The sequence below is a fragment of the Desmodus rotundus genome, chromosome 5 (assembly GCF_022682495.2).
Source record: "Desmodus rotundus isolate HL8 chromosome 5, HLdesRot8A.1, whole genome shotgun sequence".
Lineage (NCBI taxonomy): Eukaryota > Metazoa > Chordata > Mammalia > Chiroptera > Phyllostomidae > Desmodus > Desmodus rotundus.
Window position 1 is genome coordinate 107,177,256 of NC_071391.1, and position 25,352 is coordinate 107,202,607.

At 44.6% G+C, this 25,352-nt stretch overlaps 1 protein-coding gene across 1 annotated transcript in view; it reads right to left on the bottom strand.

Moving 5' to 3' along the window:
- Positions 1–13,990, bottom strand: part of TCF7L1 (transcription factor 7 like 1) — a 143,402-nt gene extending 129,412 nt beyond the window's left edge. Inside the window, exons 1-3 of the mRNA XM_024558429.4 lie at positions 13,424–13,990; positions 13,278–13,341; positions 12,914–13,041 (exon numbers count right to left, since the gene is read on the bottom strand). Coding sequence (XP_024414197.1) covers positions 12,914–13,041; positions 13,278–13,341; positions 13,424–13,642 — 411 coding nt within the window. The 5' untranslated portion in view covers positions 13,643–13,990. The remainder of the gene's footprint in view (positions 1–12,913; positions 13,042–13,277; positions 13,342–13,423) is intronic.
- Between the last annotated feature and the right edge of the window lie 11,362 nt (positions 13,991–25,352).

Sequence of the window (25,352 nt, forward strand, 5' to 3'; positions counted from 1 at the left end):
CGGGTGCGATGTTTTCCTTTGCTACAAAAGACATGGGGAAGACCACTGGCAAAACCTGAATAAGGTCTGCAGATGAGGCAATAGGACTATCTCTGTGTTAATCTCCTGATTTTGATAACTATATTGTTGTAGCTATCCTTGGTCTTAGAACATACACATGGGGGGTGGGGTGGCAGGAGAGGGTAAAGGGGGGATAAATGGTGATGGAAGGAAACTTGACTTGGGGTGGTGATCATGACACAATACACAGATGACGTATTATAGAATTGTACACCCCGATCTTATTAACCAACGTCACCCCAACAAATTCAATAAATACAATTTTTTAAAAAAGAAAAAAGAAAAAAGCCCTAGCTGGTGTGGCTCAGTGGGCTGAGTGCCAGCCTGCAAACCAAAAGGTCGCCGGTTCAATTCCCAGTCAGGGCACAAGCTTTGACTGCAGGCCAGGTCTCCAGTTGGGGGCGTGCGAGAGACAATTGATCAATTATGTCTGGCACACTGATGTTTCTCTCCCTCTCTCTCCCTCCCTCCTCTCTCTCTAAAAGTAAATAAATAAAGTCTTTAAAAAAGAAAGAAAGAACAGATACATGAAGTTATCTAGGAGTAAAGGGGCACTGTGCCTTCAACTTATTCTCAAAAGTTACAGAAGGTTAGAAAGATAAAGGAAATGTGGTCAATGTTAACATTCCGGGAAAACTAGAGAAAATTACATGGGAATTCTTCGTATTATTTCACATCTTTTTCTGTCTGAAATTGTTCCAAAATAAAAAGTTAAATTAGCCCTTGCTGGTGTGGCTCAGTGGATTGAGCACTGGCCTGTGAACCAAAGGGCTGCTGGTTCGATTCCCAGTCAGGGCACATGCCTGGGTTGCAGGCCAGGTCCCCAGTAGGGGGTACACGAGAGGCGGCCACACACTGATGTTTCTCTCCCTCTCTTTCTCCCTCCCACCCCCTCTCTAAATAAATAAATAAAAGCTTTAAAAAATTAAATTAATTTGTATACATCCAGGATGGGGCACAAGTAGGTTTGCAGCTGTGAGTGCACAAAAGTTTATTCTTGTACTACTATTTACTAATTAGTGTATCATTTTCCTTACAGACAGCTGTAAACCTACCTGTGCCCCACCCTGTGTATGTACAGTTGACCCCTGAACATGGGTTTGAAATGTACAGGGGCAGTTACACACGGATTTTTAAAAGTTTGTAGCTATGGGTTTCCTATCCAAGGGTTCAACTAACTGATTGAAACAAGTATTTTCACATTCCAATCCGCATTTGCGAAGGACCAACTGCAGTTAAGTTTCTGCGGAGTCAAACGTTATACCTGGACTTACGGCTGTGCGGGGGTCTGTGCCGCTAACCCCCTGTGTTGTTCAAGGGTCAAATGTATACAAATTCCACATATGTGAGTTAATTGTGTATATATACGTATATATATTTATCATCCTGTTGACAGTCATTTGATTAAGAACTCGCAGAGCCCTGACCAGTGCGGCTCGGTTGGTCGGGCCTCATCCCGCAAAACAAAAGGGTCGCCAGTTCAGTCCTGGTCAGGGCACACGCATGGGTCGAGGGTTCAGTTGGGGCATGTATGAGAAGCAACCAGTGGATGTTTCTCTCCCTCTCTTTCTCCCTCCCTTCCCCTCTCTCTAAAAATAAATAAATAAATAAATTTAAAAAACTTGCACAAACTGGCCATTCTGGTACAGTGATACGTAAGTCTTTGTGAAGGGAATCGATAACCATGTAAATTAAAACCTCAATTAAGTACCGAGGCTGGGGCACCGATTACTTTTGTTCAAGCATTTCTGGTTTCCTCTGACTGTGCCACTCAATCATTTTCTATAAAAACATTTTAAATGCTGCAAGAAAATATCCACTTATTAAAAGATTGGCTTAAATTTGCTGGCCACCAAACATCTTAATAAAATGGTAATAATTCTGTACATTATTTTGATGACATTTATTGTTTTTTATGTCCCAGAGATTTGCTCTAAGATGTTGATATTTGGCTTTAGCCTTGGACAAATGCTGGTTTTAAAATGCAGTCCACACAGCCAAAATGTTAATTCCGTGACCCTCAAATATTAACATTATCCCCATTTTGCGGAAGACAGCCTGGGGCACCGAGGCACAGAGCCAGACCATGGCTGGCTGGGATTCAAGGGCCTGTGGCCAAACCCGAGTCCCATACCCCTTCAACATACTGGCACCCCAAGGGAAAAGGATGGCCTGTCAGGGGGTATGCTATGCTCCTCACCCATCGGGGCTTGGGCTTCTCTCCACCCATGTTCCCCTCCCCTCTCTTTTGGTGCAACTGCTTATCAAGGAGCCCCCCAACTCCAGACTCTCACCATTAACTCTCCTTAGGAGGGCCTGAGAACACCCTTCCAGACAACCTATTTCCCATTCCAAAGCTTCAGCACAAGTGTCTCTCTCCCTGATAGGCATTTCATAACAGAGAAGCTTACACTGTAAAAGAAGTATAAAGCGTTTTCATCTCACGTATCTCTAATATTCCTTCCATACCTTTTCTCTATGCATCTAACCTAGGAAACAGTTTAAATAGATTATATAATTAATAAGCAATGTCTTATCCAATTTACAGATAAAATAATATTCACACATGTACAAGAAAGTGGGGCTGGTCAGGAGTAGGAAGTAGGCGACAGATGACATCAACAGATGCACATGAGTACTAGTCATCGGCCCTGACTGGTGTTGCTCAGTGGGTTGGGTGTCATCTCACAAACTGAAAGGTCACAGTTCAATTCTGGTCTGGGCACTTGCCTGGGTTGTGGGCCAGGTCCCCAGTAGGGGGCATGCAAGAGGCAACCTTCTGACGTTTCTCTTACGGATCCATGTTTCTCTCCCTCTCTTTCTCCCTCCCTCCTCCTCTCTCTAAAAATAAATAAAATCTTTAAAAAAATAAATATTAGATATCGTGGTATCTAAGGAACCAAGTTTACCACCTCAAGATGTCACAAGAAAAACACAAGGGAAATTGAAGGGAAAATATAGATTAAATGGGAGCTGCAGAGCACAGAAAAGCAAAGAAAGGTGAAGACTACAATAAGCACCATCTCTGAAACTGTAAAGAGACCAGCCATTAAAAGGGTCTGACTCTAACCCTGGCCAGTGAGGCTCGGTTGGTTAGAGCATCGTCTGGTAATTGAAAGGTCACGAGTTCGATTCCCGGTTAGCGCACATGCCTAGGATGCAGGTTCACTCCAGGCTGGTATGCATAGGAGAGGCAATCAATTGATGTTTCTCTCACATTAATGTTTCTCCCCCCTCCCTTCTCCTCTCTCTAAAAATCAATAAACACGTCCTCGGGTGAGGACTGCAAAAAAAAAAAGGGGTCTGACTCTACCCCAGGCAGAAGCAGTGGTGAAAAGTGCCTCCTAAGTCAAAGGGGTGGAAACGTCACAGAAAAGAATGAATAGAGATGTTACTCAATAATCGTCTTTTACTGTACATGTACACGCCATTTCTTGGTACAACTTTCAGTAGAGGGGAAACTGCATCGTTGTGGCTGGAATGATGGCTCTGCCACCTTTTGGAGAGGTGGCTCTAGGTCCCTCCCTTACTCTCAGTCTCAGCTTCCCCGTGGGTAACGCAGATTATAGTATCAGATGTGCATGTGTTCAGTGTGGGAAACAGTCGTGCACGGTGTGATACGGTGCCCCGGAACACTGCAGGTGCCTACAGGGCTGTTTTCAAAAATACTGATGTTTAAATATTCACGCTGTCAACCTCCAACAAATGTCTGTGAACCACTTATCCCAGGTCATGTGTTACAGTTTAATAAAGTATTTTGTGAGGCGAGGGGGGGTTTAAGGGGACCACATGGTAATGGAAAAAAATAATAAAGATTATATATTTTTTAAAAAAGAAGTATTTGCAGTGCAGTTTTTCTGCAGCACTGCTTTTTGCCAGGCTTGCTGAGGGTTTCCCTAAAGTGGTAGCGAGGCTAATGCTCCAGGGAGCGCAGCTGGGCCCCAGTCCCATTCCCACCACTCATAACTGTGTGGCCAGGGGCAAGGCCACTGTCTCCCTGAGCCTGGGCTCCTCACCAGTGGGGTGGGCTGGACGGTCCCCCTTCCGGCTCTGAGGGCTACAGAGAACCCACTCTGGGACCTTCATGGGACCTTGTATAAGAATCTCAGGGAGGAACATTCAACCCACCCCCAGGAGGTATGTGTTATAAAATACAACTGATTTTAGTGACTATGGTATCTTCTTTTTGGAATTTATGGAGACGATTGTAGTTCCAAACATCAGAAATCACTACAGTCAACAAATTTGGACTTGTAGATTGATCAGCTTTTCATACCACTCATTCTTACTTCTTTTGTTTTTCTTCATTATCATCAGACCCATCTATTTCTTTCTTTTCCTTTTTTTATCCTCACCCAAGGACATTTTTTTCATGCTATCACACCTGCAACCCAGGTATGGACCCTGACCGGGAATCAAACCCCCAACCTTTCAGTGTATGGGATGACGCTCCAACCAACTGAGCCACACAGGCCAGGGCAGTACTTATGTTTTTAATAAACAATTTACTAAAGTAGTTCTAAATGATTGGGACTGATTTTTAACTGAGAGAACTTTTAAAAAGCAACCAATTTATAAAATATTTTATAAAATGAACAATAAGAAAATATCTGTGTGCTTGGTTCCCCAGAGCTTGGTTTGTTAACCAAACTCCACTGCAATCCAAACTGCTGAGTAGAGAGTCAGCTGGCTCCTCCCACCCTCTTCCACACTACACACCCATGAGCGTTCTTTCAACGCACTGATTTCAACCTGGAAAAACAGTCCGCAAGTTCAAAAGAGGTCAAATGTTAGTAGACAACCAATTATCCCTCTGAACGAGGGTAACGTGGAGACGTTCCTGGGGCCACCAGTAAGGGTTACTTCGCTCCTGTGGAGTATAGTAGGGGAAGAACAACTTAAACCACAGCCACACGCTCACTCACACAACTGTTTATCTGGGAAGGTACATTTCCAGGTCCACTTTGTAAAGTTGCAACAAATGTACCCACCTTCCATCCCAACTGAAACTACACCAGGATTTCTGAACTGGGAAACAAAGGTCAGCAGCCCTTCTCCCAAGAGGGGGAGGAGCTAGTTATATCCGACACTTGTGTAAAGTCACAATGGTGGAATGTGAAGACATAGACTTTGGCCTCATAACCAAGTTCAAATCTATGCGCTGTCAATTACCAGTAGTGTGACCTTGAACAAGATGCCTGACCTCTACGAGTCTGTCTGCACAGCAGTGAAATGGGAATAAAAAGTATCTACTTCCTAGCAGGTCAGAAATAATGAAAATAATGTTTTAGTAGCAATGCATTGCCAAGTGCTTTCCAAAGAACTTGGCAATGCACTGCTACAAGAACAGCAAACAAGAGCACCCACTTTACCAAATATTTGCCAGCATGCAAAAGCCTTATTAAGACAAACTCTTTGTTAATTTGGTGGGCCAAAAAGTGATTCTTGTCTTTATTAGCATTTTTTGATTACCTGGGAGATTGAACATAGTTTCACATATTTGGAAGGCATTTGTAGTTTCTTCTTTTGTGAATCTTTTGTTTATATTTTATGTTTACTTTCCACAATTAGGACAAACACTTAGGACCTTGTTTCTCCTCTTAAGAAAGATTTCTGAAATGCTGTAACGAAATGAACTCGGAGTATGAGTTCATTTCCTATCCTGAGGACTCCAGGTAACTAGAGGTACCACCCCTCGTCACTTCCAGAAAAACTCTTGAAAAGGCCATGTTTAGGAAAACATTTTTATAATTTTCAAACTTTGAAGTGTATTTCTAAACTAAATGTTCATTTTCCCATGAAAATCTCTGGGCTACGCACATAATGAAAAGGAAAGATTTAAAATTCTGAAATTTATTTTAGAACCTTAAAGATATCCGTCAATTGAGGGAACTCATCACCTCCAACACCTAACTCTCAGAAAGAAGCACAGGGCACCCCGGGGGCATCTGCTTGCTGAGTGGCACCCCCGGTACAGGGGACTCGGCACGTCCCCCCACTCCCCTCGTGTTCTCTTCACTTCCAAAAGCCAAGGTTTTGGAAACTGCATTTATTTCATTGTTCCCTAAGTCCAATTCAGCTTGAGAAAAGGTAATAAAACAGGGAATGTATAAAAACCTCCTCCCAAAATACATTATTACCCACTTTGGGGCAGTTTACTACAAGCTTTTAAGCAGTCAGTCCTTCCTTTCCCACCCGATTACTTATCACATCCCAGTATCTGCCGCTGACTGCACCCGAGTTGTATTTTGATTCCCATCTCCAACCACCTTCAAAATCAGCCAGCTCCAGATAATGAAAAGAGGAAAATTTTCCCGATTACGTCATATCTTTCAACCAACGCACAAGTGTTTCGTTATTTAATGGGTAGTTAAGCAATTCCCACCATTTTCAGATTTATAATGGGAATGCAAAGAAGGGGCATGTAGTCTCCCCACTACAAACAAAATTTCAAGACCCCCACCCAAGCCAACTTGGTTTTACTGAGAATCTCAAAGCCATCCAGCTATCCAGTGCATCCCCCCTTCAATTCCTGACAACTCCATCTCTGCACTTTTCTACATCCTCACCTTCCACTCTCGGGCTACTCTGCCAAACTGGGAGAACACCTGCTGTCAAGCACCCTCATCAACGAAGGAAGACAACTACCTTCTTTCCGAAGTTCTTTGTCTCCTCTCCTTTCCTTCCTATGTTTTCCTCCATTCACCTTCCATGCTACCCTACTGCCCCTACAAACTCCACTCCAGCTTCCTAAATATACTTTCCAAAGCCTGTGGCTCCTCCCGTATCCCTCTATGCCACAGCCATTCTCCTTAAATGGCTGTCTGCAGTCTGGGTTTTCAACATCTTCCAGGTTATGGTAGGACAGACAGTGAAATGTGGAAGGTACACAGGGGTAGGGAGCAGGCTGCTTGCCACTGCGGGAGTCTGGTCTGGCGTTCTGGCTGAGAAGCAAGGGATGGTTTATACCCAGGACCATTCCAATGCATAGCGTGCCTCGGCACTGGATGGGGAAGCCCTAAGCTAGTATCTCTGCCTCCCTATCTTTATCACCACCACTACTTGCCTGGAATACTTCTCTCTATGGGCACCAATAACTTCCTCATCAGTGAATTCCCAAAGCCTCTCTTGACCCCTCCATCTTCTTGTCCCCTCTGTGGCATCTGTCACTGAGGACACCACTCCCCTTTGCTTTCCCTCCAGCTCACATGATGTCACAGTACCTAAGCTCTCCTCCCACCTTGGCAAGTGCTCCTTTCCACCCTCCTTCAGTGACTTCTTTCTCTACCCTGAGCATCCTCTCCCCTTCTTCTCTTGTTCCCCTGCATCACCAGTTGCTGCAGTTGCAACTGTTCCCTCGATGTCCCCTCCAACCAATGAGTCTCCAATGAAACTTAGCAGTTTCTCCAAGTGAGAGCCTCTCGCAGACCATGTGGGCGCTGACATTGCCAAAAGAGTCAAGAGCATCTGTCCAGCGTTGGGGAAGCAAAGATGGCAGGCCAGGGCCCTGCCTGCAAGAAGTCATTCAATGAAGGGGGCTCAGACCCCGGTTCATTGGGATAACAGCCACTTTCTGCCTAAAGTATTGCTCTCCCTGCATAAATTCAACCAACCACCTCAGTCTCTCCCATCCTTTCCATTTGGATACTCTGAAGCCGTTTTCATCTCACCCCTGGACTCTTGTGAGTCTTCCAACTGTTCTAGCTCCTTCTAGGCCCTCTCCCTCCAAACCCTATTACGTTTCTAAGCATATATGAGTCACATCACTTCTCAGCATAACTTTCAATGGTTTTCTGTTGCTTCTTGTATAAGACCAGATGTCTGCGCTGGCATTCAAGGTCTGGCCCCTTATCCTTCCAGGCAAATCGGATGACTTGCATTACCCCAAGTAACTCTCAACTCGTTTCCTCCCTCCCAGCCTTTGCTCTCGCGGCGCTGGCTCCAGCCTCACTGTTCACCCTAAACACCTCTGCACTCTTTATGTGTTTTATTATTAACAAGAATTATCTTTTTAGTATTTAAAAATTTTTTTCTAGTAAAGTTGATATTTAATTTTATTGTATATTAGTTTTTGGTGTATAACACAGTGGTTAGACAATCACTAAGAATTACTTTGAATTAAAGAATGAGTGAGTTTTGGGGACAAGTTTAAACAGTTTCCTCTACCTGCTTTTCCTTGATTTGGCTGGCCCCAAACAATCTTTCTTTTCTCTTTATTCTCAAAGTTCTTTCTAGACTTTATGAACTCTTAACACAGACTTCGTACTACAGTGGTTTGTGCTAACATTACTTCCTCCTATCTCACTTTTTCCCAAGACTTTTGAGGATTTTTCTAGACAATCATGCCACTTTCTTAAAGATTTTATTTATTTATCTTTAGAGAGAGGAAGGGAGGAAGAGAGGAAGAGAAACATCAATTTGAGGTTGCCTCTCGTGCACCCCCTACCAGGGAGGGACCTGGCCCACAACCCAGGCATGTGCCCTGACTGGGAATCTAACCAGCAAACCTTTGGTTCCCAGGCCAGTGCTCAATCCACTGAGCCACACCAGCCACATCTCCTAACTCATTTTTTAAAGTTGGGTCTAATGCATCCCATCTCCCACAGTCCCTTAGCCGTTGCCCATGATGTGTTCTCAATAAACATCACCTTAGGTTGAGGAGTTACAACTTAAAGACGCCCATCTAAAGTTCCCCAATTTAGCAAGTAAAAGTTGGCTTTAAGTTAGAACTTAAGTAGGATCTTTGCATTATAGATTTTTCTAATGAGTTAATTATTTAAACTCCTTCTTATGCACAATTTTTTTGTTAACTTTGCACATCATTGTAAAGACCGGGATACTTTGTTGAAGGTTAGTGTGCGTGCGTGCGTGCTAGCCTACTTTCTCAAGAATCCATAGACGTGAGATCAATGAAGACTGAGACCAACCTCTAACTTTCTTAAATTATAACGGAGCGAGCAGATATTCCCTGCCAGGTTCACCCATCCAAATAAAAACGACTGACAGGATTTGAGTCCCTCCACAGGGTTTGTCACCAATTGTCACCCCAGCAAGCCAAGTGCCAAAACTTCAACAATGCAGGCTGGGCCCTCGCAAAAGCTTGTTCCATGTGGAAAGCCCTCATTAAACCCTGGGTTATATTTAGAAAAAAATGGAACAGAAGCTATATTTAGGTAAAATGCCTTAAAAGAATTTTTACCAAAAGCAGCCTGATCTTCCATAAGAAAAGGTTTGACTTAGCTTTTACATACAACTCCTAAAAACAGAAACTGCTTATACTAACACAAAGATTTCAGCTTGGATTCTTCGTTCAGAAAGAAATCAGGAGCACCCAGCATATCCGCAAGACTACCCATGAAAAGCAGTGTGATAGGAGGACTTAAAAAGAAACACAGGTTTGGGGAACAAAACCATTTCATACAGAAACTTGAGTTGAGATGGCCTGAGAAAGGTGTGAGCAAAGTGGTGCTTGGGCTGTGTGAGAGAAGCTCTTAAATTTATAAACCGGACACAAGAACTATACATTTCCTTAGCAATCTCCTAGAAGTGGTTTGCTGTTTCAAAATGTCATCAGCATCCTAACTGTGGTCACAGTCAAACTTCCCTCCATCGCTTTGTAACCAGCTCACCGAACCACAGTCAACATTTTCTTTTTGGCTCTTATTAGTCAAACTGTTTGACATCCACTTTCTTCTGTGCTGACTTACATTTTCCTAACAAAATTGTAGTCAACAGCGCCGAGGTGGTTTAGTAAACTTGTGAGCCTTTTCAGGAATGAATGTTTCATTTCAGGATGACCATTCGAAGAAGTGAAAGATGGTTTGTGACAGTTATTCCTCTCTTCCCAGGCCACAGGGTCCCCAGGGCTCCAGATGGGAAAGAATCACAGCTCCGAGGCTTGGCACACACCCCAGTTAAGGGGACGTCTTCTCTAAAGAGCCTCAGGAAGAGGTCACTTCCCAGCCTCCCAGCCAAACCAGAGTGGAGGGCAAAGGTAATGCCTGGGGAGGAGATGGCCGGACATTGGGACTGCCCAGCCCCCAGTCACCCCAGCAGGAGTTATGCCAGTAGTAAGGGTGTTGCAGCTCTGCTGCTTGCTATTCCCAGGGTCAATTAACACCCTGAAAACACACCAGCTAATCCCCACTTTTGCTTCTGGCTTGGAATTTCCAGAAAGTGTTAGAGCAACAAAGAACTGAAGTCACCCAATTTCATACCATTTACAGGCCTTAGAGCAACAAAGCCTAAGGCTGTGAAATTTAGAGATGAAACAAACACAGACATAGACACGGAAAGAGAGACCAGATTATATTTTCCAGGCACTTCCCTCTCCCCCTTCAGTCACCTCCCTCCCCTTCTTCCACCCCATATCACACATCCATTTTAAAATGGGACCCGAACAGAGGGCCTATAGTTTGCCTACAGTGAGAATCTTATTAGTTACATTAATATAATCACCCAGAGGAAAGCATCACCTCAACCCTATAAAGTCCAGACAAGTGCTTAAGGGCTTCCTCACTTGCTTTCCCTACAGCCCAGGATGCCGAGGACAGGGTCAAAGAGCAGGTTCTACTGAGCTGACTGAACTGCAGAAAATGTCCCCATACATCAATGAACTTTGTAAGCAGGCAGGCCTAACACAGTGATAGGCATTTAAAGAGCACAGAAACAATGGGGGAATTGAACTTCTGCAAGAACAAATCACCAGGGAGACAAAATGTAGGTATGAGAGTGGGCCAGGACATACTAAGTCCCTTATGAAGCGTCAACACAGACAGGGTGAGTGTCCTCGGAGGCTTGAAAGAGGGTTGGAGACATGGGCCAGGGCAGGGAACAGCTGCAGGGGTGAGCAGGCACGCAAAGGGGAAAGGTCGGCTTCTCTAAGGAGGGCTCCAAAAATCCCACACAGGCCTGGATTTAGTAATCGGGCATCCTAAGTAGCACCAAGAATGGGGCTTGGAAGTTTTGACTCAAAAGAACATGTAAGGTGGGAGAAATAAGGCAGGGTGGTAGAAGTGGGAGAAATAAGGAAGGGTGGTAGAAGGTGGTAGAAGGAGGGGACAAACAGAGTATCTGTCCCACTGGATTTCTTCCCTGGGCAGCAGCAGTTGTCCGAGTCACCATTCAAAGAGAAAGACTCCAAATGCCCTAATGAGAAATGGGTAGGTTGAAAGAAGAGCCCGCTGGAGGGAAATAATCGGTCACATCTGGGACTTGTCCAGTGACTTTATCTGTACCAGGCCCTGGATCAGTGATCCCCCCCAGAGGCTAATGCCTCCAGACTCCCCTTTCCAGACATCTAGTGGGAAATGGGAAAATGAGACTCCGGCAGCAGAACCCTCTTACACACAAGATCACAGGAACTCTACCAAAACTTTCAGAACTGAGCTACATCTGGGACATGTAAGGGAATCAGTGAAAACCTAAACAAAGTCGCTATAGCTTGTATCGCTCAATTTTTACTCGCACCTTTCTTCTTTGAATATGAACGAGAAAGAGTAACAGCCAGATGCCCATATCCAAATTATATTCAGAACTTCCTGGGATGCTCCAAAGCAGGGCCAAAGTCACAGGTCTTCCCTGCCTGACCGATGAGGGCTGTGTGGTCCCACTCCCATTTCAGTTGGTCTGAGCCGCCCACCTCCGCTCCCACATCTCCATTGGCCAGTAGAGTGCATCACTGAACCCACGGCAGAGGTCTCCGCTCTCCACCGACCGTGACGGCAGGAATCGTCCATTTAGCACCCAGCATTTCTCAGGCAGCTCTTTAATTTTGATCATTATTTAAGGACAACTTGAACATAAAATGAGTTTGTTTGGCTCTGGTCCTAAAGCGCCTACACCTTCCCCACCCCCCACCCCCCACCCCGGAATGAATAAAGAACTGGCCGGCACTGGGGAGGTTAGGAGGGGAGCAGAGAACCACTACCGTGCGCGGCGCCCAAGGGGCAGCACGCGAGAAACAACCGGCACGTAGTAGTTAGGCGCTCATCGGACCTAGCACCTGGGCACAGGCCCTGGGTGGCTCGGGGTACACAAAGACTAGTCTGCCCCAAGATTTGGCGGGCGGGAGTTTAGAGCCAGCGTGGGGGAGAAGGAATCCGCCCTCATTTGCACGTCGTCTGGGACCGGGTCAATTTGCTTAATCACGGCTCTAAATGCCAGCGCGCAGCACACAATGCGCGCCCATTAACAGGTTTAAAGTGTCGCAGCGCTCGCTTTAAATGAGAAAAGTCGGCAACAAAGCGGGGGAAGAAGCCAAGTTCCTCAACTTAGAGAATGCTGCGCGAGTTGCCCTCGATTTTAAAATCTCGAGCTCCACAGAAAAGTTGAGGCCACCGTGCGAGGGTTGAGGGTGGGGAGGTGGGTGTGTGAATAACCGGCCACGAACATTGCGTTTCTTAGAAACCAACTCGCAGCGGCCTTGTGAAACTGAGGGGGAGGGGGGCAACGTCGCCAACCCAGCTCCCCGGGCCCATCGCCCAACTGCCAGGGAAAGCTGACCCACTTCCAGGAAGGAAAACGAGATCCACCCAACCCCCCAACCCCAAGTCGGCAAAATTCCAAGTTTTCCTTAGTGGGAGCAAAGAATTTTGGAAGTCAAGGGAGACCCCAAAAGAGCACTCCCAAGCCTCTCCCCAGAAAAGGGAAATTTTAAAAGAATTTTACTTTCATCCAGGCACTGGCAAGCGCAGCCTAACGTTCAGCCACCAGGGAATCGTTCAACTCCTCGAAGTTGTTCTGCCCCGGAACCTCCCGCGACGAACCCATCCCCCACCCCATCGCCAAGCTGGGGGCGCATCCCGCCGGACGGGCTTCCCATCCGCCCCGGCGCCGCAGGACAGGCGCTCACCGTGCGCGCTCCTCCGGGAGACAGGGGTCCGTTGGGGAGATACGGGCTGCTCAGGTCCGGGATCATCAGGAACGGGTATCCAGGGTACGGGGGGCCCTTAAAGAACGCGCCGTCCTGGGGTCTTCTCACTGTGGGCCAGACCAAGGCGGGGTGAGGACGGGCCCCCACGACAACGCCGCGGCAGGGGCCCCTGGACGGGGACAGGGGACCCGAGCGCCCCCATGCGCGCCCCAGAACGGCTGCCGCCTAGAGGAGCGGAGAGCAGGGGCACGGCCACAGGAGCGCGGAGAACCGGGAACTGCCTGAACTGAGGCTCAGGGCACCGCGAGGCCCGGGAATGGGGACTGCCTGGGCCAGCACCTACCTTCGGCGAAATAGTCCCGCGGCTTCGGGAACGCGTCCCGAGAGGGCTGCGGGCGCCTCTCCGCCTGCAGAGGAGACACAAAGACGAGAGCGGGTGAGCGGGAGCCGAGCCGGGGTCCTTGGGGTCGGCCGCCGGAACCACCTTACCTCCGAGTCTGAGCTGCTGCTCTGGTTCTCAGACTCGTTGACCAGGGACGACTTGACCTCGTCCAGGTCCCGTTGCGCCGAGGCACTGTCGCTGCTCGGCTCCTGCTCCTCGCCTCCTTCGTCCTGGAAGGGGATCAGCTCGTCGTTCGCCCCGAGATCGTCCCCTCCGCCGGCCGCCCCGGCACCCGAGCCACCACCGCCGCCGCCGAGCTGGGGCATGGTGGGGCCGCGGGCCGGGGCCGCCGCTCTCAGAGCCCCGCGCCGCCCGCGCTCGGCCCGGCCCGGCCCAGCGCCCCTCCCTCCCGCTCGCCCGGCTGCTCCGCTCGCCGCCGCAGCGGCCGCAGCAACAAAGTTTGACAGGGCGTGGTCCGGCGGGAAGCGGGGCCGGCGCGGCCGGGCCGAGCGGGGGCGGCTCGGCTCGGGCCCCTCCGGCAGCGCCGAGCCCAGGGCTCCCCAACTCGCCGCCGCCGCCTGCTTCGCCGGGGCGTCCCAGCGCTTGGCCCGCCGGGGAGGGGCGAGCGGGGCAGGAAGGAGGGCCCGCGGGGCTGGGCAGGGGGGCCGGAGGGAGGAGCCCGGCTGCAAGCTGACACCCGCGCGGCGCGCGGAACCCCGCCAGCTCCGGCGCGCACACACTGGCATTCACACTCGCACACCGCTCGCTCACACCTTCCGGGGGCTGCGCCTCCCCGCTGCGCGCCCCGCCCTCACCCCCAGACTCGTCCTGGTCCATCTCCCTGGCGCCCCATCTTCGCACCCCCAGCGACCCTCCCCCACAAGCCCGAGAACCGCCAGAGTCCCGCCCCTACCCCTAGGCAGCCCCTAACTTTCTTCCAAATACCCCAGAACTCCGCACAGATTCCACACCCCCTCCCACCGTAGCGGCACGCTGGCGGGCGGCACTGCCCCCTGTGGGAAAGCTTGGGACACACAAAACCGCTGGCGACACTCTGCTTGGAGTTCTTGTGAGCGCAGGATACCACCCAGCCTGGTCGCCGGCGGTGGATGCACAGAGCAGAGGATGAGGAAGTTTTATGGCACTCCGGAATGTACTGGACAGCCTACCGCTCCTCATTCCTGTGGGGTTTCAACGTGCACCCTGCCCCAGTCCAGGTTTTTCACCTGGTTCAGGTGTCCGGAGTCACCTGAACCCAAAGACCACTTTCACCCCATCTTTCCGCACTAGGTCCTTAACAAGTAATGCATGGTCTTGGCTTCAGAAAGGATTCGGATTTGGTTCTTTGAAAGGAAAATTCTCTGCCTGTGAACTCGGAAGCTATTCACAAACCTGCCTCCGTAGCCAACGCGCATATGAAAAATGTCCAACCAGCCTCATACTTAAAGAAATGCTTGCTATAACATTAAATAACATCTCTCTTCAGCCAGTTTGGGAAAGTTTGAAAAGTGGATCTTGTGTCATCCACAGTGGGGAACTATATAGGTGGGAACATAAATTTTAAAAGCAGACTGGAAGGCAGTATGGGAATATCTGAAACTATTTTAAACACAAGTGGCCGAGGGGTTTTCTACAGCAATCCACCCACATATGGACAAAGTCACACATGCAAGAAAGTTCAAAGCAGCACGGGGGTCTGTAAAATTAATTCTGGGACTTTCTTATTACTCCGCAGTATGAGGCCCCTGCACACACGGATCCTGGAATGATTTTGGAGACCCTTTAAGGAAAGACAGTATATATGGCACCCACTCTTCCATTACTATTTTTAATTACACACATATATTTGTTGCTCTATAGAAAAAAGTCTGAGAAGATGCACACCAAGTTAGTGTCAATCTTTCTGGGAAAGGGACAGGTCAGAGGAGGGGGCAGTTTTGTTTTTTACTTCCTCCGTATTGTACAATAAGCAGATATGCCTAACCTAGTTTTTTACACAGCACATGAATACAGTTTTAGAAAATTTTTTCAAGCAATATAGATATATCTCAAGTAGTATCTTAAGCAAAAAGTAAAATTTCCTTTTCCCCTCCTCCCACTTCTCCCTCCAGTTGACCTCCCTCCTGTTACTAGTTTGGTGTATATCCTTTCAGACATTTTCCTAGACAGTTACCTACACATGTAAACACATACACACACATTCAAATTTACTTTCACATAAAGAGAATTAATTATACTGTTCATATTATTGCGTGATATTTCAGTTTTATAAACTTTTATAAAACAAGCATCAGCCAGCCTCAGTGAGCCTCCGACCCCGATACCTCTTGTAAAGTGGCCTCAAGCCGGACATCAGCAGCAGCCAGCCTAGGTTCACAGCCTTGCTTCACCTGGGAACCTCCAATCCCAGCATAAGTAGCAGCCACCTGCAGATTGCTCTATAGCACAGGCAGGGTGACCCCAGGCAAAGCACATGTTGGGACTGACCTTGGCCAGCATCACCCAGGAAACCCCAGGGCCTGTGCACCTGGTGGACAGCTGCAGACCACATCGGAGCACCACCATCCTGCCCCTGCACAGCTGATCCTCCACAGAGGTGGAGGTTGGTGGTCAGTGATCACAGCCAGTCCTTGCAGCTGACTGGCCTGGGTAAATCCCTCCCATTGACCTGCCAACAGAAACCAAGGCTCAACTACAAGAGGAGGGTGTACTCAGCCCACATGAAGGTGCACCTCGAATACCTAGGTTGGGTGATAGGGGAGGCTGTGCCACTGGACCCTACAGGACACCTACTACATTAAGCCATAGATGGAGAGTTCTTGGTAGCGGCTCTTCCTAATACATAGAAACAAACACAGGGAGGCTGCCAAAATGAGGAGACAAAGAAACATGAAAGAACAGATTAAAACTCCAGAAAAAGAAACATGAAAGAATATATTAAAACTCCAGAAAAAGAACTAAACAAAATGGAGAAAAGCAACCTATCAGATGCAGAGTTCAAAATACTGGGTACAAGGATGCTCAAGGAACTTAGTGAGGACCTCAGCAGCATAAAATAGGTCCAGTCAGAAATGAAGGATTCACTAATTGAAATAAAGAACAATTTATAGGGAAACAACAGTAGAGTGGATAGAGCCGAGAATCAAATAAATGATTTGGAACATAAGGAAGCAAAAACCAACCAATTAGAACAACGAGAAGAAAAAAAGAATCCAAAAAATGAGGATAGTGTAAGTACCCTCTGGGACAACTCAAGCATACCAACATTCTCATCACATGGGGTGCCAGAAGGAGAAACAAGAAAGCAAGAAATTGGAAATCTATCTGAAAAAATAGTCAAAGAAAACTTCCTTAATTTGGTGAAGGAAACAGACATTCAAGTCCAGGAAGCACAGAAAGTCCCAAACAAGATGGATGCAAAGAAGCCCACTCCAAGACACATCATAATTAAAATGCCAAGGGTTAAAGATAGAGAATCTTGAAAATAGCAAGAGAAAAGCAGTTAGTTACCCACAAAGGAGTTCTCATAAGACTGTCAGCTGATTTCTCAAAAGAAATTTTGCAGGCGAGAAGGATTGGCAAGAAATATTCAAAGTCATGAAAAGCAGGTGCCTACAGCCAAGATTTCTCTACCCAGCAAAGCCATCATCTAGAATTAAAGGGCAGATAAAGAGATTCCCAGACAAGAAAAAACTAAAAGAGTTCATCATCAGCAAACTATTATTGTATGAAATGTTAAAGGGATTATTTAAGAAAAAGAAGATCAAAACTATAAACAATAAAATGGCAATAAATACATATCTATCAACAATTGAATCTAAAAAACAAACTAAGCAAACAAGAAGAACAGAGACAGAGTAATGGATACGGAGGGCTTTTTGATGGTTGCTGGATGGGAGGGGGATGTGTGAGAATGGGTGAAGAGGTGAGGGGATTAAGAAGTACAAATAGGTAGTTACAGAATAGCCATGGGGATGTAAAGTCCACTGTAGGAAATGGAGTAGCCAAAGAACTTATACACATGACCCATGGCCATGAACAATGGCGTGGGGATTGCCTAAGGGAGTGGGAGGTGTTAGGTGGAGGGGAGCAAAGGGGGAAAATTGGGACAGCTATCATAGCATAATCAATAAAATATAATTTTAAGAAATGACAACCCTGAAGTCAAGTTTCTAAAAAAAATAAATTTTTAAAATTCAAAAGGCTTTTCCTGTATTCCATTAAACATATAAAAAGTCTATTGTATGAGCTTCCCATCGTTGTTCTAACAAGTCACTGCAAACTTGGTGGTTTAAAACCCCAGGAATTCATTCTCTTACTGTTGTGGAGGCCAGAAGTCCGAAATGAGTTTCACTAAACCAAAATCAAGGCATTGGCTGGGCCATATTCCCTCCTGAGCCTCTAGGGAGAGTATATTCCTTGTGTCTTCCAGGTTCTGGTGGCTGCCAACATTCCTTGAGATCTCACCACTCCAATTTCTGCCTTGGTGGTCACATTGCTGTCTCATTTGTCTATTAAATCTCTCTGCCTTCTTCTTTTAAGGAAGGACACTTGCACTGTCATTTAGGGCCCACCCAGATAATCTTGGATAATCTCCCCACTCAAGAGCCTTAACTTAACCACATCTGCAAAGACTCCCTTTCCTTATGTAGACCCTGAGTAAGAAGATACATACCAAGAAGGACTCCTGATGGTTAACTGGGTTCTAATTTAAAAAACAGAACATAACAGCTATTTATTTCTACACAGGAGTCTGTCATAGGTACTGTACTTCAAGAAGAAGCCTGCCCTCAGCTGCCTGTCTCCTGCACTGAACTGCCTTCCCACACTGTTTCTGCAAGCTGAGCCAGCTCTTATAAAGGAGTTTCTGGAATTCTTTTTCAACCAATATGACTGAGACTTTCCCCTTCCAATTGGGGCTGTACATTATAGCCCTATCGGCATGTTCACAGATCAATCAGAGCAGCTCCATTCTAACCAATTAGGACAGTGCCTTTTGACCAATCAAGCTGCAACGTTTTGGATTCCTCATTTGTTTAAGGAAAACTAATCAGAGATCAAGGATAGGGACCTCTGCCTATATAAGTCAGCTAACCTGTGATTTGGGGAGCACACTTTCTCTTTCCACCAAAGGTCATCTTCCTGGCTGGAGCTGAAACACCAAAGCCATTTTGCTGCAACAGAGCAGAGGCAAAATCATCTTGCCCCAGGGCCACCTCTTCCCAGGACCACCTTGCCTCAGGGCCACTTGACAGCCTTGCTGTTTCACAGTAGTGCTGCTTCACATTTGAGCTTTAATACTATTGTGCTGTTCTCACAGCTTGCTGTATCACAGTTGAATTCTTTGCACTGAGTTCAGATCCCTTCTTCACCGCACCACAAATTGGGGATTCCTGTTGGCATTGAATTGGCTCCAACAACCGCTGGCTGACATTTATGAGGTAACACTCACTGGCTCTGGGGATTAGTGCAGGGACATACCTTTGGAGCAGGCCATTATCAGTTCACCCCACCTATCAAGCTTGAAGAAATGCAAATTGAAACAGCACAGACGTACTGTTTTTTCATCTATCAGATTGGCAAAGGTAATGACAAATAGTGACACCCAGCAATGGCCCCTGTGCTGAGAAAAATAAGCTTCTGGGCATGCCATTGTGTAACATTTCTGAAGGGACATTTGGCAATCCCTATGAAAAGCCTCTCAAAGTGTGAATCTTTGATTCATCTATACACTTCTAGGGTTTTATACTAGGAAATAACCAGGTACACAAGGAAACCTATAGATGTGTCTTCATCACAGTGAAAAGCTGGAAGCGATTTCAATGTCCCCAAGTAAGGAATTGTTTTTTAAAATATCGTGTGCGTTCGTGTAGTGTGGTGCTAATACATTAGGGCAATGTGTCGTGATGGTGAGAGCAACATTAAAATGAGCACACATAGACGTCGCCCTCCGTTCTAACGGGGTATGGGGACAGACTGACCCTTCCACCAAGAACAGCTAGGGATAAAAGACCCAAATAAAACAACAGCACCCAGCTAATCTGAAGGGCATTAGAATTGACCAAATCAGCCAGGATTTAAGGAGTCAAGACACCAAAAAGAGGGGAAGTGCGGTGAAGTGAATCCGTGTTTACTGCCCTTTTATCCCCACCAAACATTTGGTGACCTGCAACATCAGGCATAGTGGCTAAACAAGCAACAACTGTCCGGAGCAGGCAAATGAGAGCCTCCTGCCTATGGGTAGGGACTGTGAACCAGGAATGTTTTTTACATTTAAAAAAAATTTTTAATTATATTTTTAAAAGATTTTATTTATTTACTTTTAGAGAGGGGAAGGGAAGGAGAAAGAGAAGGAGAGAAACATCAGTGTATGAGAAATACATTGATTGGTTGCCTCTCACACACCCCCTAATGGGGATCTGGCCTGGGACACAGGCATGTACCCCGAATGGGAATCAAACTGATGACCCTTTGGTTCACTCAGTGACCCTTTGGCCTGCCCTCAATCCACTGAGTTACACCAGCCAGGGCTGTTTTTTACATTTTAAAGTGGTTCCCTGCAAATCAAAGAAGGATAATAGTTTATCGTATGAAAATTATATAAAATGCAAATTTCAGTGTTGATAAGTAAAGTTTTGTTGGAAGATTGCCACACTCATTAGTTCATATATTGCCTATGGCTGCTTTCATACTATAATGTCAGAGTTTAGAAGACGCAGCAAAGACTGTATGGGCTGCGTTATACCTCTGCTCACTGTACTATAAATTGTAGTGATGCGGTGTTTTGAGTGCCGTATATATTACTATATCAGGACATTTTATTTTATTTCTTCTGTTATCAGATGCATACCCATCAAGTCAGAACAAGAAAAGTGGACTATAAATATTGTGTTTTTAAGGCATAGCGAGTGTGATTTATTTTATTATCAAAGTAGATGGTAAAGCATTTTGTTTGTTATGCAACAACAACAGCTATACTAAAATAATACATATCAGCCCTGGCTGGTGTAGCTCAGTGGATTGAGCACGGGCTGCAAACCATAGGGTCCCCGGTTTGATTCCCAGTCAGGGCACATGCCTGGGTTGCAGGCCAGGTCCCCAGTCGGGGCCATGTGAGAGGCAACCACACATTGATATTTCTCTCCCTCCCTCCCTTCCTTTCTCTCTAAATATAAATCAATAAAATCTTTAAACATAAAATAAAAATATATATCAATATTTAAAGATTAAGCACTCATCACAATTTTTCCAACTGAGATGGTCAGAAAAATTAGAAAATTGAAAACAGAATATTTTTTCACACAAAAATTTCTTTACAAAATAAGTTTCCTAGAGGCTAATTTATTAGTCAAGTAAAGAAAGCTGTTTACAAATGATGAGTTCATTACATTGCATTTGATTACTGTAGCAAAAAAAAATGTATCTAGAGAAGATAAACTAGTGTATGACTATTAGCCTTCTAGTATTGTTTAAAGAGTTGAGGACACTGGGAAAAACATCAACAGTCAAGTAGAAAGCAAGACAAATGATTTCGAGAAGTTTTCCTTCTCGAAAGGAAAGGAAATATTGACATATATTGACAATACTATTCAATGATCATTTATTTACAGAGTCAGTGACAAATCTGAAGTGACTAAAGAAGTAGCCTCCATGAATAGTCTGTGTGAAACAGCTACAAGGGAGAATATTTTCAAAGAAGCTGAGAAAACGATAATTCCGTGTGAACTGAAGTGGAATCTGCTAAGATGTATTACAACTAATAGAGGTAAAAATATGTGTGGCAGAAAAAGACTTACCGGGACAAACTTACAAAGCAAGTTTCTTTAAATATATTGTATTTATTCATTTTTAGAGAGTGGGAAAGAGAAAAAGAGGGAGAGAAACATTGATGAGGTCACATCGATCAGTACCCTCTCGCCCCAACTGGGAATCTGATCGGTGACCTTTAGGTTTGCTTTGCAGGATGACTCCCAGGCAACTGAGTCCCAGGGGTCAGGGCCAAAGCAAGGTGTTTATAGCCTGTGGTGTTCATTATATTATTCACCAGCAAGTACTTTGCAGAAAATACTTGAATCTGTTACTGGCTACTGAACTAGTAGTATTAATGGTAAACTGTGTTTGCCCTGTGGACTTAGTGATCATCAGTTTTGTGAGTTTTTGTTAGAAATAGAAGCTGAATATCCTGATTCGCCCTACCATACAGCAGCATAATGGCTTAGCAGTAGTAACATTTTGTTGTCATTTTTTTGAGCTGAAGACTGAGACTGAAATTATTTAAAACAAGAACTACTGCCCTCAAGTGTCATCAAACAGTAAATCACTTGGAAAAATACCTTTTGCTGCACTCTTGATAATGTTACTAAATAAATTAACCTGTAATTTGAAGGCAAAAAAAGCCGTGGTGTGTGAAACTTACGTTGCAGGGATGTCACCTTGATGACAACGAATGCTTCTTTAAATCACAAGTACTGATTAGCTGCTTAAAAACTTCCTGCATTGCCAGAAGTTGAAAGGAGAAGTGAGGTCTGCATTTTCACATAAATTTGCATTTGATAGAACACCATAAATACAAGCAGAAAAATAAAAAGTTAATAAATTAGTCACTACCAAAATGAAGGTTTTTTGTGCCTCAAAGTACACCATTAAGAAAGTGAAAAGATAACCCACAGAATGGGAGGAAATTTTTACAAATCGCTGTCCTGATCATTGCCTTGTATCTAGCATATATAAAGAACAATTATAAATCACTAATAAAAGGACAAATAACACAACTTTAAAATTAGCAAAGGATCTGAATAGACATTTCTCCAAAATGGATAAACAAATGGTCAATAAGCCCATGAGAAGTTGTTTAACATTACTGTTTATCTGAGACAGTCAAATTAAAACCACAATGAGATACCACTTTGGACCAGGAGGGTGGCTAAAAGGGAGATAGTAACAGGTGGTGAGGATGTAAAGAAATTGGAAGCCTCATACACTTCTGGTGGAGATGTCAAATGGTATACCTGCTTTGGAAAACCATCTGGCAGTTCATCAAATAGTTAAACAGTTACCATATGACCCAGCAATTCCAGTTCTAGGTATACTCATAGATCTAAAAGAGTTGAAAACATGTCTACACATATGAGGTCTGTTCAGAAGATATGCAGCCATGTAACATGAAAAATAGAGACATTTACTGAAGAAGATACAAAATATAAGAAACATTGTACATAGGACAATGACGCATCAGTTCCCTTCAAAGTAGGCACCTTGGAACCTCACACAGTTTTCTCAGTGACACTTGCACTGTTTAAAACACTCTGTAAAATCCTTTGCTGGAGTTGCCGTCGGCTGCCCCATCATATTTTCCTGAATCTCATTGACAGTCTGAAGTCTCTTCCCTTTCAAAGGTGATTTTAATTTTGGGAAAAGCCAGAAGTCACTGGCTACCAAATCTGGGCTGTAGGGTGCCTGAGTCACCTGGGTGATTTGATGTTTCACCAAAAAACTCTGTACCAGATGTGATGCATGAGTGGGCGCATTGTTGTAATGAAGCTACCAATCACCAGTTGTCCATAGCTGCCTTCTGAATCATCTGAATAGTTTGCGCAGAGGAATGTTCAAGTTTAACGCATAATTTGATGCAGATTCATTGCTCCATTCACTCAGTCATTTTGAATGTGAAAGCCACACAGTACATATGCTCACTCAATGGTGTCTACCGCCCCCACTGTCTAGTACAGTGAAGTCATCATTGTTCACGCACACGCTTTCCAGTCCACTCTCCTTGGCTGCCAGGTTACATGGATGTCCGGCAAACCGTTCTCATTATATTAACAATGGCTGGACCTTTCCGGACTTACCTTGTATATAAGGTAACATCCTCACAGGAGTAACCCTGGAAGACAAAGGTCATGGGAGCCATATTAAAATTCTGCCCACCACAATCAGCCAATAGAAAATATCTCAGGTAGAAGCACAGAGAAAAAGAAAGAGTGAAAAGCCAAAAAAGAGTACAAGAGACATTTGAACACAGTGAAAAAATCTAACTCACACTTAATTAGAATCCAGAAAAAGAGAGATAAAATGGGGCAAAAGTAATATTTGAAGAGATTCCATCTGGGAATTTTTCAACATTTACTGAAGACATTAAGACACAGATGATTTAGGAAGCTCAACAGATGCCAGGAAAAAAGAAAAAAACACACAAGCAAACAAAAGCCAAAAACATAACCAGACACATGACAGTCAAACTGCCGACATTTAAAGGCAAGAAGAAAATCTTAAAACAACCAGATAAAAAGACTCACAGTAAGAGTAACAGCTAACTTTTCAAGGGAGACACGGAATGGCATCTTTAAGTGTTAAGAAACGTAACTGCCAGCCTAGAACATCACGCCCAGTGAAAATGGAGGCACTGAAATGAAGGCGAAAGCAAAGCCAAGGCAACTACAGATAAACAAACACTATGAGAATTTATTGCCAGTAGGACCTCCTTTGGAAGAAACATGGAAGGGAATTTTTTAAAGATCTTTTAATTTTTTTAATCTTTTTGGAGAGAGAGAGAGAGAGAGAGGGAGAAAGAGAAATACTGATTTGTTGTTCCACATATTTATGCATACATTGTTTGATTCTTGCATGTGCCCTGCCCGGGGATGGAACCTGCAACCGTGGTGTACTGGGAGGATGCTCTAACCTACTGACCTACTCGACCAGGGCTTCAAGGGATTTATTTAGGCAGGAGAATGATCCTGAGAAGGAGCTGGTAAACAGGAAATAATGAGGGACATCAGAATAGGTAAGTGTACAGATAAATAAAATTATTGATTGTTTCAATCAATAATCTATTTTTTGTGGTTTAAAAATATGTAGAATTACAGTACATGACACCAGTAGCACAAAAGGCAGAGGAGGGGAACTGAAACTAATCTGCACGGGGTTATCTGAGAAGTGGTAGGAATACTAATTTACGGTATTCTCTGCTAAATCGAGGATGCGTGGTGGCATCTCTAGGACAATACACACTGAACAAAATTAAAGAATGTGCTGCTAACAAACTAACGAACAAGAAAGGAAAAAAATTGAAGAACAAATGAGACAAATAAAAACATTAAGATGATAAATTAACATCAAATGTATCACTAATTATATGAAATGTATACTATCAAAACACTCCAAATTTAAAGATAAGATTCTTAGATTGTATTTTTAAAAAGCAACTATAGGCCCTCGCTGGGAAGTTCAGTGGGTTAGAGCGTCGTCCTCATACTGGAAGTTTGCAGCTTCCATCTCTGGTCCAGGCATGTACGAGAAGCAGTTGATGAATGCATAAATAAATGAAACAGCAAATGAATGGGATTTTTGGTCTTTCTCTCTCTCTCCCTTCCTTTCTTTCTAAAAATCAATCAATAAAAAAATTTTAAGTAATAATAATTCAGAAAGCAAATATAGGCTGCTTACGAAAGTACACGTGTAGAGTGAGGGTGCGCTGAGTTGGAGTAAAAGGATTAAAGAAGGTGAACACAAAAGCAGACACCTAAGAGCTGGCTGTACTGACAGCAGACAGAGTAGACTTTAAAAAGTTCTTGCCATAGACGAGATACATTTTATAATTACAAAAAAGGAAAATATAACAGCTGAAAAATTTGTATTTACCTAATAACATAGTTTCAAAATATATACAGAAAACAGAACTAAATGGGGAAATAAACAAAACTACAAACATGGCTGGTCATTTTAACATATGTCTTTCTGTAACTGATAGAACAAGCCACAAAAAAATCGAAGAGGATATAGAAGACTTGAGCGATGCAAGTCACAAACTTGACATATATACAAAACATTGGACTAAGGACTCAGGAATCTGCATGCTTTTTATGTACATGTATAAATTTCAAAGAATTGCCACATAGAGTATGGTCTTTGACCCCAGTGGAGATAAGCTAAAAATAATTTTTAAAAAGGAAAATAATTAGAAAAACTCTGAGTGTTTGGAAATTAAGCAATGTATTTTTAAAAAGAGAATTTATAATATAGTAATGAAAGGGGAAC